The sequence below is a fragment of the Pseudopodoces humilis genome, chromosome 5, assembly GCF_049639895.1.
Source record: "Pseudopodoces humilis isolate 2021_Gansu_Grassland_sample_001 chromosome 5, ASM4963989v1, whole genome shotgun sequence".
NCBI classification, from domain to species: domain Eukaryota; kingdom Metazoa; phylum Chordata; class Aves; order Passeriformes; family Paridae; genus Pseudopodoces; species Pseudopodoces humilis.
Window position 1 is genome coordinate 21,487,395 of NC_142204.1, and position 14,476 is coordinate 21,501,870.

At 38.5% G+C, this 14,476-nt stretch overlaps 1 protein-coding gene across 7 annotated transcripts in view; it reads right to left on the minus strand.

Annotated features, from left to right (window-relative positions):
* Positions 1–14,476, minus strand: part of LARGE1 (LARGE xylosyl- and glucuronyltransferase 1) — a 276,790-nt gene that overhangs the window by 28,449 nt on the left and 233,865 nt on the right. For all 7 annotated transcript variants that reach the window (XR_015772471.1, XR_015772470.1, XR_015772469.1 and 4 more), the window contains 2 exons: positions 13,446–13,601; positions 3,339–3,502 (listed from right to left, as the gene is read on the minus strand). Coding sequence is in view for 3 of the 7 variants with exons in the window: in XM_014256670.2 (XP_014112145.1) it covers positions 3,339–3,502; positions 13,446–13,601 (320 nt within the window). In the remaining 4 variants the exon portion in view is untranslated. The remainder of the gene's footprint in view (positions 1–3,338; positions 3,503–13,445; positions 13,602–14,476) is intronic.

The window sequence follows — 14,476 nt, forward strand, 5'->3', positions numbered from 1 at the left end:
CAAAAATGACAACGAAAGATTTAACACACAAACGTAAATCAAACCCAACTCGGTCAAAATCATTTAAGCACTTTGGGTAATTTATGGCCTAGAGATTGAGATATGTCACCCAAAAATACAGCAAGCACTGATTACAAAGCCTCTTGATTTAATATGAAGGGAAATGACCTATGCAGCCTAGCCAGATATTCTATTAAAAACTGGGAAGAGTAGATGATGCAAAATTATTATCTTCACTCTGTTCCAAATCCACATTACTGAATTTTTCCTATTAATATTTATACAAAAAGTTTTCTGCATTAGCATAATCTGAGAAAATAATATTCCCCTCCTACTTTCTCCCTAAGATTTGCAAAATAAAGTAATAATATACTCATACCAGTAAACACACAGTCTGACTTAACAGTAATAGCTTTTGCACACGTTTCTGAATGATGGTGATGATACCAAGATGATAGAATAATTTTTTCTTAGATATATTACTTTACTAGTCTACACTTGGTATGTCATTTTCTTTTTATCTGTTATTAAAACAAAGGCTACTATCAGCCTGAAACATACAGCTGAATTTGAAACACGAATCAATACAAAAAGATCTAAAAGGTATGTAAAGGGTTTAGAATTTTGATTACACAAATAATAAATAGGGAAAAAAATCTGTTTATCAGGAGACTCCAATCTATCAGCACTCAAATTTGGGGCATCGTTTTAAAAATGGAAAACTTGCCTAGTAAAAAATGCAGCAAAATGCCTTTTAAGGACTCCATGTAATGGACTAAATGGCATGTTAACTTATTTACACAGCACACCTGATAATGCAAAGCTTTTCATGATAATGAAGTGGAAAGTGGGTTTTGGTTGTACAAGTTCCCATCTGGACATCTTAGTACCCTTCAGAATACTACATTTACTCCAATCATTGACAGGCTCTACTTCCATAAATATGATACAGGGACTGCTAGGTGATCCTCCATAATCTGCTCCCTGTAAATTATGAAGTCTCCTTTGACCACAAAACTCAGAATTATGAATTTCTAAGCACAACATGACCGATTTATTTTGGGTTTTTTTAGGGGTCTTGAGGAATGCATTCTCTTAAGGACTCTAGAGAAAACAAATGTACTACTGTACTGCATAATAATGAGATCATAATTTAGCTGGTAAATTTTTTAAAGGTCTGTTCAGCTAAGTGAATTTTGCTGGAATTCAATTGTTTTGTGAGATTATTTTTATTTTTCTCCTTAAGAATACTCAACTGATTTCCAACTCATTCTCTCTCAGATTTCAAGCCGTGTTTTGCTAATCACGTCTTTCCTTTTCCCCATTCTGACCTCTCATTTTTTAACTCCAACCCTGATTTCTGAACCCCAGGTACATACTGAGCCTTTAAAAAACCTGCCTAGCCAAAACACGTACATGAAAATCACAGTGAAGCAACCAAGTCGTTATTCAAGGAAATGTCACATCACTGCAAAAGAGGACAATGATGAACAATAATGAACAACACTGAATGAAGTCTGTCTCAAAGCTTCCATCTAAAGACAATAATGTTAGCTTGCAAAATGCATCCCTCTCTTCCATTCCTCAAGCCTACAGGACAGGCAAACCTAAGTCTGTCGTGACAGTCATGTCAATCTCACCTCCAACAGGACTAGGGGAGGTGCTGGGAGTTGGGTTTTTTTGCTTTTCCTCATCTATAAAAATAATTTCAAGGAGTAACTCAGGAATGTAGTGTACAGCACATTGTTTATGTACATGTCATCTTACATCAGAGACTCTATTCTTAAATGTCTACAGTTGTGCCGGAGGAGTTTAATAAAAGTTGTTTAAAGAAGATGGAAAAAGATAAGGCAGTAACTGAAAGATGTGAAAGAAAACAAAGCAGCTAAGCAGCTCTTTGGTAGGATATTATTTATTGATTTTAGCTGAAAGAAAGTATTTCCAACAAAAATCAATAATTTATAGCAACACACCAGTGAAGTAGGGAAGATTTTTCCTGCACAGTACCAGGACGGCTGTTCTTCCTGAATAAAAATGTGTGGTTCTGTCTATCAATAAAAACATGTGCCCCAGTGAGGATCCAGAAAGGGAAACAGATGCTCAGACTTTGCATCAGTGCCAGTGAATCAGCACTGAGCCCCAGCTCATTCTTTTTAATTAAATTCTGGGGGGAAAAATATACCATGTGCACACACCAGCTTTACTAATTTACTGTGGCACTCAATCAGGGTCTGGCTTAATTTATTTCTTTATTTTTTTACTCAAAGGTTTGTGAACACTTAAGAAATGTTTCCTCAATTAAAAATCAATAGAACAGACACTGATGTGCATAGCAAATCGTAACACAATGTGCAGTGCTGAGGTACCAGTGGAACAGAATATCCCTTATTTATTTCTGTTTTAAAAACAGGCTGTAAATGTTTTGTTGATCTCAATTCCTGTAACTCTCCTGGAAAACTGCTGGCCTTCTACTAGTGTAGCACTGCTGTTATTCACATGCCATGTTACATTCTGTATGTGCTATGCTGAAGAAAATTATCAGTTTCTGGATAATACTTAAGGAGTTCTGACTTGTTTTGTAACCCATTCTGACAGCAGTAACTACAAAGTTTAGACTAGATTTGAACTGAGAAGCTGGAGAAAAAAAAAGAGAACTGACAAATTTCACAAAACTGGCTGATCCAGACTGCACTTTCAAGATGACAACTAATTGCAATGGTGGAAATCAGAAAGGTACATGTGGAATTTGTCACGAAATGTTTTTTTTTTCCCCCTAAATGAAATACCAGTTAAATTCCACTTCATGTCAGAACTAAAAGCTCAAATGTTCTTCTGAGAATCAAAATTTAGATAAAGATGCAATGACTCTGCTCAGATGGAGATTTTTTATTTCACATTAGCACAGTAAAAAACAAAAATAAGCATAACTTTCAACTTCCTATTTGAAACTAGAATACTTAGTTCTGATTCTTACTGTAAGAAAAATCACTAATTGAAATTTTCTGCAAGGAAAATGCCAATGAAAGCAAAACTAACATCCTCTAGTGCAGAAACACACAAGCAAAAACTTGGGTCAGCTACAACTGCTTGCCTAATTCTATTACAAATATTTGTTTTTTCTAAGTTTCTGCAAAACTCCATGAACTAACAATGCCAAGAAGCAACAACTCCTGCAGCTCCAGGAGTCACCCTCTCATGAGCTCTATTCACGTAGAGTGTGTGCACTGCATGTACAACATCTAGTGCATTTTTTTCTCTCTCCAAAGCATTCCACAGTCAGACTTCCTTATAATAAAACCCTGTCTCATGCTCCCAGATGAGCAAGAGGTGTTCCCTACCTGTCCATAGACAGTTGTGCCACCAGTGTCACATCGGTGTTGTCTGAAGCAGGCTCGTACTCGTAATGGAGAAAATACAGATGAGTGCGATGGACGGTGAAGCGTTCCCGACGGAATTCATAGCACAAGTCATCCTCGTCCAGCTCAGACAGCTGCTTCTGGAGCTGCAAGGAAAGACTGGATGTAAACATCATTTCCTTGTAATTATTGTAGCAAATCAGAGAGAACAAGGAGGCTGGCATCTTGCAGAGTGATGCAACAAGGAATGAAAGTGGAACACACAGAGTAGCAGGGTTTTCCTGAGCCTCTTGTTACTGCACAAGAGATTAGAAGGAAAGGCTTGCAAGTAAATTCATAATGCAGAGAGGACACTGCATTAGGGTCTATATATTCTATATATTACCTGTATTACATACTTCCAAGATCCAGACTAGCAATGAAACATTGACCAATCACAGATTGAATAATCAAGTTTCAGAGTTAATGTTCCAATGTGATGCATAATTTCATCCTTACTAGAAGCAGTGTTTCACACTAATCACAGACATTTTCCACTAGACAACACTCAGCAGCAGGATCAGCACTGAGAGATTCCCAGTCTGCTGCCTCTGCTGGAGAACAGTAACTGCTGCTACCAGCATGGACAGACAGCTGGAAAAGTAACATCTTTAACCGATCCTTTTCTTGAGATTTATGTTCTTTCCACTGCAGAGGTGCCAGAAGTAAGCCTTCACTTTAAAAAGGTTTTATGCTTCTGGATATCTAGTTTAAGAAACCTGGAGGATAGATAACTTCCTGATTCCCTTGAAAACCAAGCCTCTTCCATGTCAAAAGGGGCATCTCAAAGCAATCTAATCCCAAGTCTCTTAGACATGTAGCTTTAAGAGAATAAAGTTTAGTTCTGGGGAAAGGCAGAAGTGAAAAACTGGACAAATATCTATACAGATGACCAATTCAATTCCTAAACTAATTATTTTTGGAGTTGTACTAGACAATCACTGAAAGATCCCTTCCAACTCAAACTATTCTATGATTATATGATTCTGTGACTTTAAAGCCAAACATGTAGACAGGATATTGAGAAATTTAAAAGGACAAAACAGTCATACCTGCAGTAAAATGTTATGAAGATAATTTTTTTTTTATAGTTTTAACAAGTAAAATTGAGTTCTGTGTCTATTGCTCTAAAATGTGTGGCATCATTTTTATATCTGATTTTGTAAAAGAATCCTGTATGAACAATAGTCAATTAACAAAATATTCATCAGCAAAAGAGAAAAATTCCCACTATATAGAAATTTTGCAAATTTTGATAGAAATCAGTGTACCTCTAAACTATTTCATTAAAAGGATTATTGAATTATAGACATCTTTTTGTCCTGCTCAGAATGATTAAAGTAATAGTTTCACCATCTTCAAGAAAAAAACAAAAAGGAAAATGTAGGCATTTTTTGTTCTGTGTTAAGAAGAGCTGTTGTTCTCAGAACTATAAGCATAATGGTTGCCATCCACAGTAATGCTTACAACTGGATGTTTTCCTGTGAAGGCTGGTGGAATAATTCCTGATACTTTCCTGTACATCACTCTATCATCTTCTGAATAATGGAAATACCTACTTTGATTCCAATGAGTTTTGGATCAGGCTGTCTGATAGCTTCTCTGCTATTGTTCCACACAGATCTTAAAAAACCCCTCAAGAGGGACTACTTTTAGAAAGATGAGAGTCTGAATCTTGACAAATCTTTACTCAGGCAAATCTATTGATATCAAGATCTCTTTTAGATGGAATAGAATCAGGAGTTCTTTTACGTATCCTCAGAGTTTCATTCTTTCTGCTTTACAAATCATCATTCAGCTGAGCCTGCACTCTAGTTTCGAAATCACATTCAAATAATACTTGAATTAAAGTCAATATTTACGACAATCACTAGAAAGCATCCTGTATCTTTCTGTTTCTTTCTTGAAAAGGGACATCAGTGTGCCTTAACAGAATTATTAAGGAGATAATTGAAATTTAAATGGTTAAAACAACAGCAATACACATTTTAGGAGTACCTTACTATCTGTCTGAGTGTACAAATGACCAGGCCAGAAGATTTTAATTGCACAGCAGTTATTAATCAGGCAGTCACCGAATAATTATCAGATTGCATTTGGGTTGAAAGCTAAGAGGCTATAAATACTTAATTATGAGTTCAAGAATAACATTTGGAGCTAAATTACGGCTTTGTGCACTACTGAACCCTGGGTGGGAGAAGAGGAGACACAGCTTCTTAGGAGTCCCACCTCTTTAATGGTGAAACTCACCAAATAGCAAAGTTGGTGATGGAGGTGAAGGACAGAACATAAAATTTCTCTAATATAATCTTTTCTGCAGCATACATATTATGTGGATCCATTATTTAAAGACAAAGAATGCTTAACTTGGTTTGAAGTTTGCTCCCACACTATGTCTTCTTGAAAAGATGTGCTTATAATGGGAATGCTGACAGATCTATGCAAACAGATGCTTAAATACAGTGCACAATCAAAATAAGGACCTTAGTATTAGCTGGATTTGATAAAGTCCATTATGGATTTTTTTCCCCCATTATGGATGCCTCCATTATATTGATAATGATATGCCCAATCCAGCAAAGATTTCTCAGCTGTAGAGAGACACCATGTGTTCTCATAAGCAAGTACCTGCTAAGTAAAGATTCTCTATTTCTAGAGGAGTTTCAATGCTAAGGCTACTTGCCACTTAGAATGTGGGAAATGTCACCCCTAGGAAACACCCTCACAGTTGAAAAATATAATATATTCAGATTGTGTGGGGTAGATATTGTCTTAGGAAATACTGTTGTGGGGGACAACACGTGCCTTCGCTAGCATCATGGTGCTATTTGGTTCAGAAATAAAAATGGCAGCCATGATATGCATAATGCCAAACAAAGAGACAAATACATAAAGAAATATGGGCTAAATTTTTTCTCTGGGACACCAGCTGTGGCAGGGGATCAGGCTCCAACTCAGGAAAAACAGTCTTTGAAGCTAGACTGGTTAGAGAAATAATTTAGCCTTGGTCTTCCAGGTCTACTTGTCTAACACATTTCCATGACTTGAGGTGTTCCGTATCCCTGTGACAGATGGCAGACCCGTATGATACACGGCAATACCACATGTACCTTTCACTGGCAAACTGGTTACTCTGCTCATGAATCTTCCTTCCTAAGGCTGTTCCTAATGTAAGCAGATTTATGATTGGCATAGTTTTATTCCTAAACTGCTGTGCCACTGAAACAATTCACTTCCCACCAAAACCCAGGACTTTGTGTCAGATGAGACTGGTTAAAAATCCAAGATCAGAAGTATTTTCTGAGGGATTAGATGTTAAAAAAGGATCAAAGCCCACCAACAAACAATGTCATGTGTGTAGAGGCCAGTTAGATCTTGGGGAAGGGGTAAGATCCCTAATGTAGGCACTCTCATCAAGTGTTTGAGGTGAGGCGACACTAGGCTTAAGTCACTTGCTCAATATCACACTAACACAACAAGAACTGAGCAGCTGAGATGAAAACTTGGAACTTTCAGATCATCTTTCCTTTTCCCAGGTGCACGCAGTTAAGTTTCATAGCACAAAATCAACTCAGCTTTGCCACTGAAACGAAAACTGATACCAGCCCAGGATGTAACTAAAATCTGGTTATAAACTGCAGCAGTTTCATTTTCTCCTGTGTAGCTGTCCCAGTTCCCACCAGTAGGCAATTTGGATTGCAACATTTAGCACTTTCAAAGTGTGTGAATTAACAGTTCCCTTTAGCATGGCATAAACAAAGCAGATGATGATGTAGAGAGGAAAAAGCATTCACCGAGTCTTGCTTTGGATGACCTACATAAAGTCCTTCTGGCCTCTCCAATGATCAGTAATATAAGTCAGACTAATCCCACGTCAATTAAACTTTTATTCCTCCCACACCATAAAATTTTGTACATTTGCTATGGGTCAAATTGAGCCTTCTGTGAAACAAAGCTGTGCTAAGTACAAAGAGGACAGTGCCTGAGCAAACCCACCTGGCAAGGGGAATTTTGCTGCAGCATGTGAAAACCACTAATACTCTTGCTAAATGGAAGTGATGGCTTATCCTGACTGCAAATACTCAACAAAAGTGAGAATGCACACATGGCATATCTCAGACAGTTCTGTATATATGAAATACAGCTCCCCTTGATCTTAGCTGCAGATGTCAGATTTGGTAGTCCTCTGCATCTCCTTTCCCCAGACCCCTGACAAACCTTTTTGGCTGAGCTGTTCCTTGACCCCCTTGCAGCACAATGTCTTCACAGATAGGTCATCTTGCTTTTGCTGCCCCAGATTACTCTTTGACCCATTCCTTCTTGTGTAGGAAGTTCTATGGGTCGAAGTCAGTCCCAGTACTGTGTCTCATCCCATGTTCACTATTCAAGCAGGCTGCCAGCTCCTTAACCCACTGTCCTTTCCACTTCCTGGTACAAACACTCTCCTTTCTGCCTCTGACCTGGATTTCATCTCTTTTGTATGCGAATCTGGATTTTATCTCCTTCCTACTGTCCAGACATCACTGAGGGCAATGGACGTCCCTCAGAACAGAGACCCACTACAGGTTCTTGCTCTCAGCTCTACTGTCCAGTCAGAACCTGGCATGGAGGATTCAGAGGAAACAGTCACAGAAAACACCAGTCTTTGTCCAGGTCCCCTGCCTGCATCATGCCCAACCCTGCTGTGTCACTGGGATATAGATAATCTGGTCAGCTGTATACATGCACATTCCTAAGAAAAAGTCTCTAGAGACCTGAGCCTCCCTAAAGTCAAAGCAAACACTACTGGCAATGTGTAAGCCATGATTTTTCTGCATTATAATTTGCCTAATTTGTTACCAGGTTCACTAAAATGTTCCTGGCCCAAAAGTCAGCTCCTTCTTTGAGGTATGGAATATTTTCATGGAGAGGTCACCAGAACTTTTGGTGTGGGCAAACTTCCAAGCTTTCCCCCATGTTTCACTTTAGAAAAATGTGAGGAAAGAAAAAAAAGGCATAACAGTGTGACAAAAAATGTCCTAGTCCACGTGCTCCTCCACTTAACAATATAATAAACAGTTGAAAGCAGTATAATGGCAACTTTCAGGCAAGTAACAGGATGGTCTGCCAGCTCAGCATTTAATAACAATAACAGTTACAATAATAGAAATAACACAGCTGGGGAGTCAGGATTTCACCTCAAAACTGCAATATACCATCTGTTATTACTAGACTATGACATCACAAAACAGTAACTTTAAATTGCAGTTCTACAGATGAGGCTGTACTCTTGAAATTCAGCAGGAGCAAAGGGTACTCAAAGCATCAGTCTGACTGCAAGTTCACGGCTGTGATACTGACTTGGAAGTTTCATTTGCATGCTATTTTTAGTCACTCAGAAATTGCTAAATTTGTTAGTAGTGTTTATAGTGTATGGTAGCTTGCTAGAATCTCCCTGTTTTCTAGTAGTTACTATAATTTGGCATGCACAGCCTTTTGTTCATATTAAGAATCTTTGGTTTTGCACAAAAGAAGTAACTAAGTAAAAACATACTTAGTAGGTAAGTACACATCTAAGGAAGTGTGTCAAGGGACAGCTGGAGGTTTTTTACACTGTTTCTTTGTATTGCTGATTTGAAAATTTGAGAAGAAAAATCTGCAGATGTTTTTTTCTCCCATGTTTCTTGGAAGTCTTCTCTAATGGGAATCTTCCATCCTTTCCTTAAATTGAGTGGAATCAGTGATCCACTTCCCACTGATCTTTCTCCAGGGCTTTGGATCAGGACACAGGCTTCACTAAGAGGGGACACTCCATTCAACCTTCAGATCTAATACTTTGGCAGAAGTACCTGGTGAGAAGCTGTCTGCGGGAAAGAAGTTTTATAAGAATGCTCAAAGGTTTAGTGAGTGCCTTGGTCTAAAATCAGGCTTACAATAACTATCTTAGAGAGTAACTAGAAATATTTTAGGCTTTACAGTAGGTCCTTTAGAATAAAATGCTGGATATAAGCATTAAAAGCCAGTAGAAAATGTTCAAATTTGAGATTATTATAAGCTTTGCCTTTTAGGATTTCCCAAAAATCTTCCACATTGCATCAAAATAAGAAAGAAGGTGTAGGAAGGAGGAAATAGCATGGAATAAGTAGGATGGAGTGACTAAGGACATGCTCCAAGGCCCACTCAAGTCAATGACTGTGTTTACAGACGGATTTGGTTCATATTCTGAATTTTCCACCCAGAATCTGCACAGAAGACAAAGGGATGACTTCATACCAACTCACAGAGAAGAGTCTGCTGTGTGACCTCACTCCAGCACATACTGAACAGGGGGACTTAGGGTACTCTTAGCACATGGCAGGCTCCTGCTCCCAGCCTGCTCCTGCCACACAATAGGACTTTCAGCTTGAATATTTTTAGGAAGGGATGAAGCATTCATGTACACATTGACATACATATATGTGTTTTTACATAAACAGAAAAATTATCCCAGTCTGTGTTTTTTTTTGCCTCAAGTATTTCAGTTTCTGTTCTATCCACTGCTATTTGCAGTGCTTTGGAACCTAGTAACAGTCCTGACTGGTGAAACTGAAGATCAGCATCTGATTAGATCAGGACTATGCAGTACATTATCTGAAGATGGACTTCAGACATCTTAAAATTCCCTCTGTGGTATTATAATTTCATAGCAAACACTAGAAAAAGGAAAGTACCACATGCATATAGATAGTATATATTTAAACATACGTGCATTCATGTATACACAGAGGAAGGGCAAGAGACATTCAAGTAAGGTCCAATTACCTTTTAAACTAATGCCCCTTTGCATGTCTCTGGCACTGTTAAGAGTCCTTAAAAAGGGAAGATACATAATTTACATTCATTTTAAGGCCATCTCTGTACTGTTGAGGAGTGTAAAGGGGCCTTAGAGAAACAGAATTGGCCCAACAGTACCCACTGCCACACTTCCTTTACTGTGTTACAGATATTTGCATTACAAATGAAATGCCTTAATTACAGGTTGAATTGTAAATAAAACATCACTACAAATATTAAGCTGTAGAAAAGCAGTGGCTGGTATATTTGAACACAGCCTTAAGGGTATCTTTTGATACAGTCAGACTGTGAGTGAGACTCATACCAAGCCACTGCTTCTTCCATAGCAGGGCTCAGAGCATTTAGTGCTCAAGTAATTCTCTCCAATTATAAACAGCAGAGCTGTTCTGACATTTTTTCCTCTGTTCCACAGTGCAGAGAAGCACAGGCAGCTGGAGGAGCACCTTTTACCCATCTACAATGCCTAAGAAAGCTTTGTTGTGTTTTGTGGATGCCAGTCTCAATTCAGGAAATAAAGGAAAAATAATGGGAAAAGAAAAGATAATTCAAAGAGCAATTCCTACCTCACACGTATCTGACATAATAGAAATTATAGCCTTTTATGTAACATACATGCTTATGAATCCCAATGGAAAGTTAGGAATGTGTCTTGTCAGACTGAAGGTTCACCTGGACCAGCATCCTATCTCCAGCTGTGAGCTGCCGGCCTAGCGGAGTGTAAAAGCAGGGTGAGTGAGGATTTCTCAAAATTCTAACCTAGACCTCCACTTCTGGTTCAAGAACTTTCAGCACCAAAGCTTTAAAGCTCCCGACTGATTTGCTTTCCCAGAAGAGTAATTATTGAGGATATGTATAGTCTCTGAAACATGGCATGCTGCTCAAAGCTTCATCACATTGTGAGTGAAATGCTTTTGTTTTGAACCTGCTACTTGCTATTTCCACTTCATGCCCCCTAATTCTTGTACTGGGAAGAATGGCAGTGGTTTCCTCTTCACCTTACAAGAAGCTCTGCTTCTGAAGATAATCATGGAAATGTAACAGGACATCTGTGACACTGTGTGTGCTAGAGCAGGAGTAGTTTTCAAGATAATCCTGTTCTTAGGGTCTCATAACTTCAAAGCTGAAACTTGCTTGCTATATTCTACAATAAAAGGACATAGCCAAGTTCAGAGGGGAGTTTATACCAAGGGCAACTAATACAAATGTCTTAAGTGACTACTCTGAAGTTTTCTGAAGCTGGACTTTCTCCTGTATCTGACTGTTTGATAGAAGGCTGTTAACTTTCTGGTGTCTCTTGGCAAATTAGGAATCACACATTTTTTGTATGTCTAGCTCATTCTTTTCCAGTTTCTTTTTTTTTTACATATATATATATATATATATAATTTATAGATGGAGGAATGAGTTACATTTCTTTTTCAGATGCAAGCCATACCATATACCATATTGCATTCTACTTGTCTTGAATAAGAAACAGGCTTGAGCAGTTAGTCATTTCCAGTGTCTGTCAACCAGATACAAGTTCAGTAAAATGTGCTGTTTTAAACTTTAGGGACTGCCATTTACAGCAAGGACTTGCATTTGCTCTGCACTGCTCCCAGGGAACTTGTCTGAATAAATCTGTTTGTTAAGGATTTATGGAGCTCTGGAAAATACAGCAAGAAGTTTGTGACTGCATTCATGCTCTTTGAACCCACACAACATATTCTGAATTCAGTATAATTTTAACCTGCATTCTCAAAGTGTGATAAAGGTGTGTATCATTGTCTTTCTTTTAATGTCTCAGTCACCTTTTCTCTTCCTATTCTACCCTCTACCCTGTCTTGTATCTTGATGTCTGCAAGGATGAGGCTCTTAGTGGTCTTTTATCACATTGAGTTCACCTGATTGTCTAAAAGCCTCTTGCAGAGAATTTTCTTTCTTCATGTGCTTTTGCTCTGGTGGTGCACTTGCCTTCCCGCTCTCTCATTCTCTCTCTTGCTCTCCCTCACCTCCTTGTGTCCCCCAGTTAAGCCCCACTCGTTTCAGAAGACAACAAGATGGTAAAAGAAAGCGTCTGGGAAGCTGTGCTTTGGGTTAAAATTCATCTAAAAATATGGGAATGGCATCTCCTGTGGTCATTTTATTCACAGGCTAAATGGAAACACTACTAGCCACAATGATGATATTGATTGTCAATTACCTCTTAATTACTAATATGTACACGATACTGGCTTTGCTTAATTGATTTTTATATAGACAACACTGCACATTTTAGAAATATTTTTTTTCCTGAATGAAGTGTTACAGATTCCTTTTTATTTCCTTTCAGACTTTGTAGGCAAAATTGGTACTTGGTCTACAAATCTCCAGAGACCACATTATCCACAAGGAGTTCATATACATATGGGTATAAACATTTCAGTTAACAGTTTTTTACTTTGGAATTTATGTACAAATGCAAAGGCATACACATACACGTACATCTGTGGGTAAACATCCTTGATTTCAATCATTTTCAAAAGATTTGCTTAGTCTGAAAGGTTCTGATTGCAAATTTTATGCAGATACACATAAATACTGCTTTGATTGGTTAAGGGATATAGAGAAAAAAACCTTCAGTCTCACGGCCTATGTATACCTTGAAGCATTTGCTCATTCTGTAGTCTGCAGCATAGCAAAAATTCACAGACCTAAATCCAGCATTCTTGGTATCTTCCTTTCTTCTTTAGTATCTACTAGAGTAGTATCTACAACACAAAACTGACATTACTGTATATTGAACAAATACACACCAAGAAACAAGACCTCCTGGAAAGTTACAGGTCTGCCATACTGAATCAAAAAAAAGCCGTGGCTACTAAGGAAAAAAGTGAACTCTATCCCAGCTGAAACCAGGACAAGGTTTAAGGGTGAGATTTACAAAATTGCCTAATGGAATAAGAGCCCAAATCCTCATTTTCGGCTTGTGATGTTACCTCTGTTGGGGATTTTAAAAGGGCAAAGTAGACAAAAAAAAAGCAACAAAACCCAGGGTAAAGATGGGATTAATACAATGGTCTTACAGGTGAGGAACTGAGGCACAGAGAGATTAAATGATTTGCACAGTGTCACTCTGGGAACCTGAGCATTGCCTTTAATTCTCCTGAGTTCCACTGCCATACACCACCCCCACAACCAACTCCAAGTGTTCCAAGAAATCCTGTGCTTTGCATGAACCATCCTTTGTATCATCAAGTCTTAAGACATCCCACTTACATTTTCACTGTTAACATCTGCTTCACTGGGGCAGCCAAAGAGTTCCCGTCTCAGCAAATTCCCATCATATTCCAGGAATGTCAGGTAGAGGTTGCGGAAAAACTCCACATGCTTGTTTTTCACTCGCAGCTTCTTCGGTGAGTTCCAGTGAATCACCTCAGAGGGAAAAAGAGAAAAGACATCCTGCTGTTAGAATACAGATCTGCTTTATCTGCTCTTTTTATGTGTGTTCAGTGTTCTGCCCTCTTAAAAACAGAAGAAAAAGCCCCACAAACTACCCAGACTTCTTTCTGTCTTTTTATAGGGAGGGCTTTGCTGTGTCTTCCAGAAGTAACTGTAGACCCTGGAGGTGATGTGCTTGGAAACTCTTCCAGGGTATCACCTGCACATTTGAGTGAGGGTGCTACTCTGTGTCGAGAAGCAGCACCTCATAAGTGCTTCCACAACTCGTATCATGGAGCTGATGCTTTATGGACTCTGCTGAAAAACATGGAAGGACAAGGGACACAGAGATACAGGTATTAAACATTAAGCTCAGGTTTCCACATGACTGTTTCTGCTAATGAAATTGATTCCCTGTTTCAGGCCAGGAAGCCTCTTTTCTGGTTAGGTATTGAGAAGAAGCAGCTTGAAATTAATTCCCATACCCATTTAAATAGTTCAAAAAGGACTGAATTTAATCTGACCTCCTTTTTACCACTGCTTCGTTTAAACAAGACTGATCTCTGTTGCATTAACACAACACAGCAATGAAGTGTAACTTTTCACCCTGTGAGTTCCAATTTCTAGCAGATATTTATCCTCTGCTAATGGGAGATGACTGTCACAGTGGCCTAGACTTAAATTCTAATGCTGGCATAAAGGGCCTGATCCTCATTTGCATTGATACAACTCTGCACTGCTGCCAGTGTGAATGGGAATGGGGCCCTAAGGAAAATCCAAGAGGGAGTCAACAGTGGCTTGCAGGAATGATTTCATTTTATAGAGGCTGTATTTTAGACGTAAGAAAAAAATCACCGAATACTTTGTAT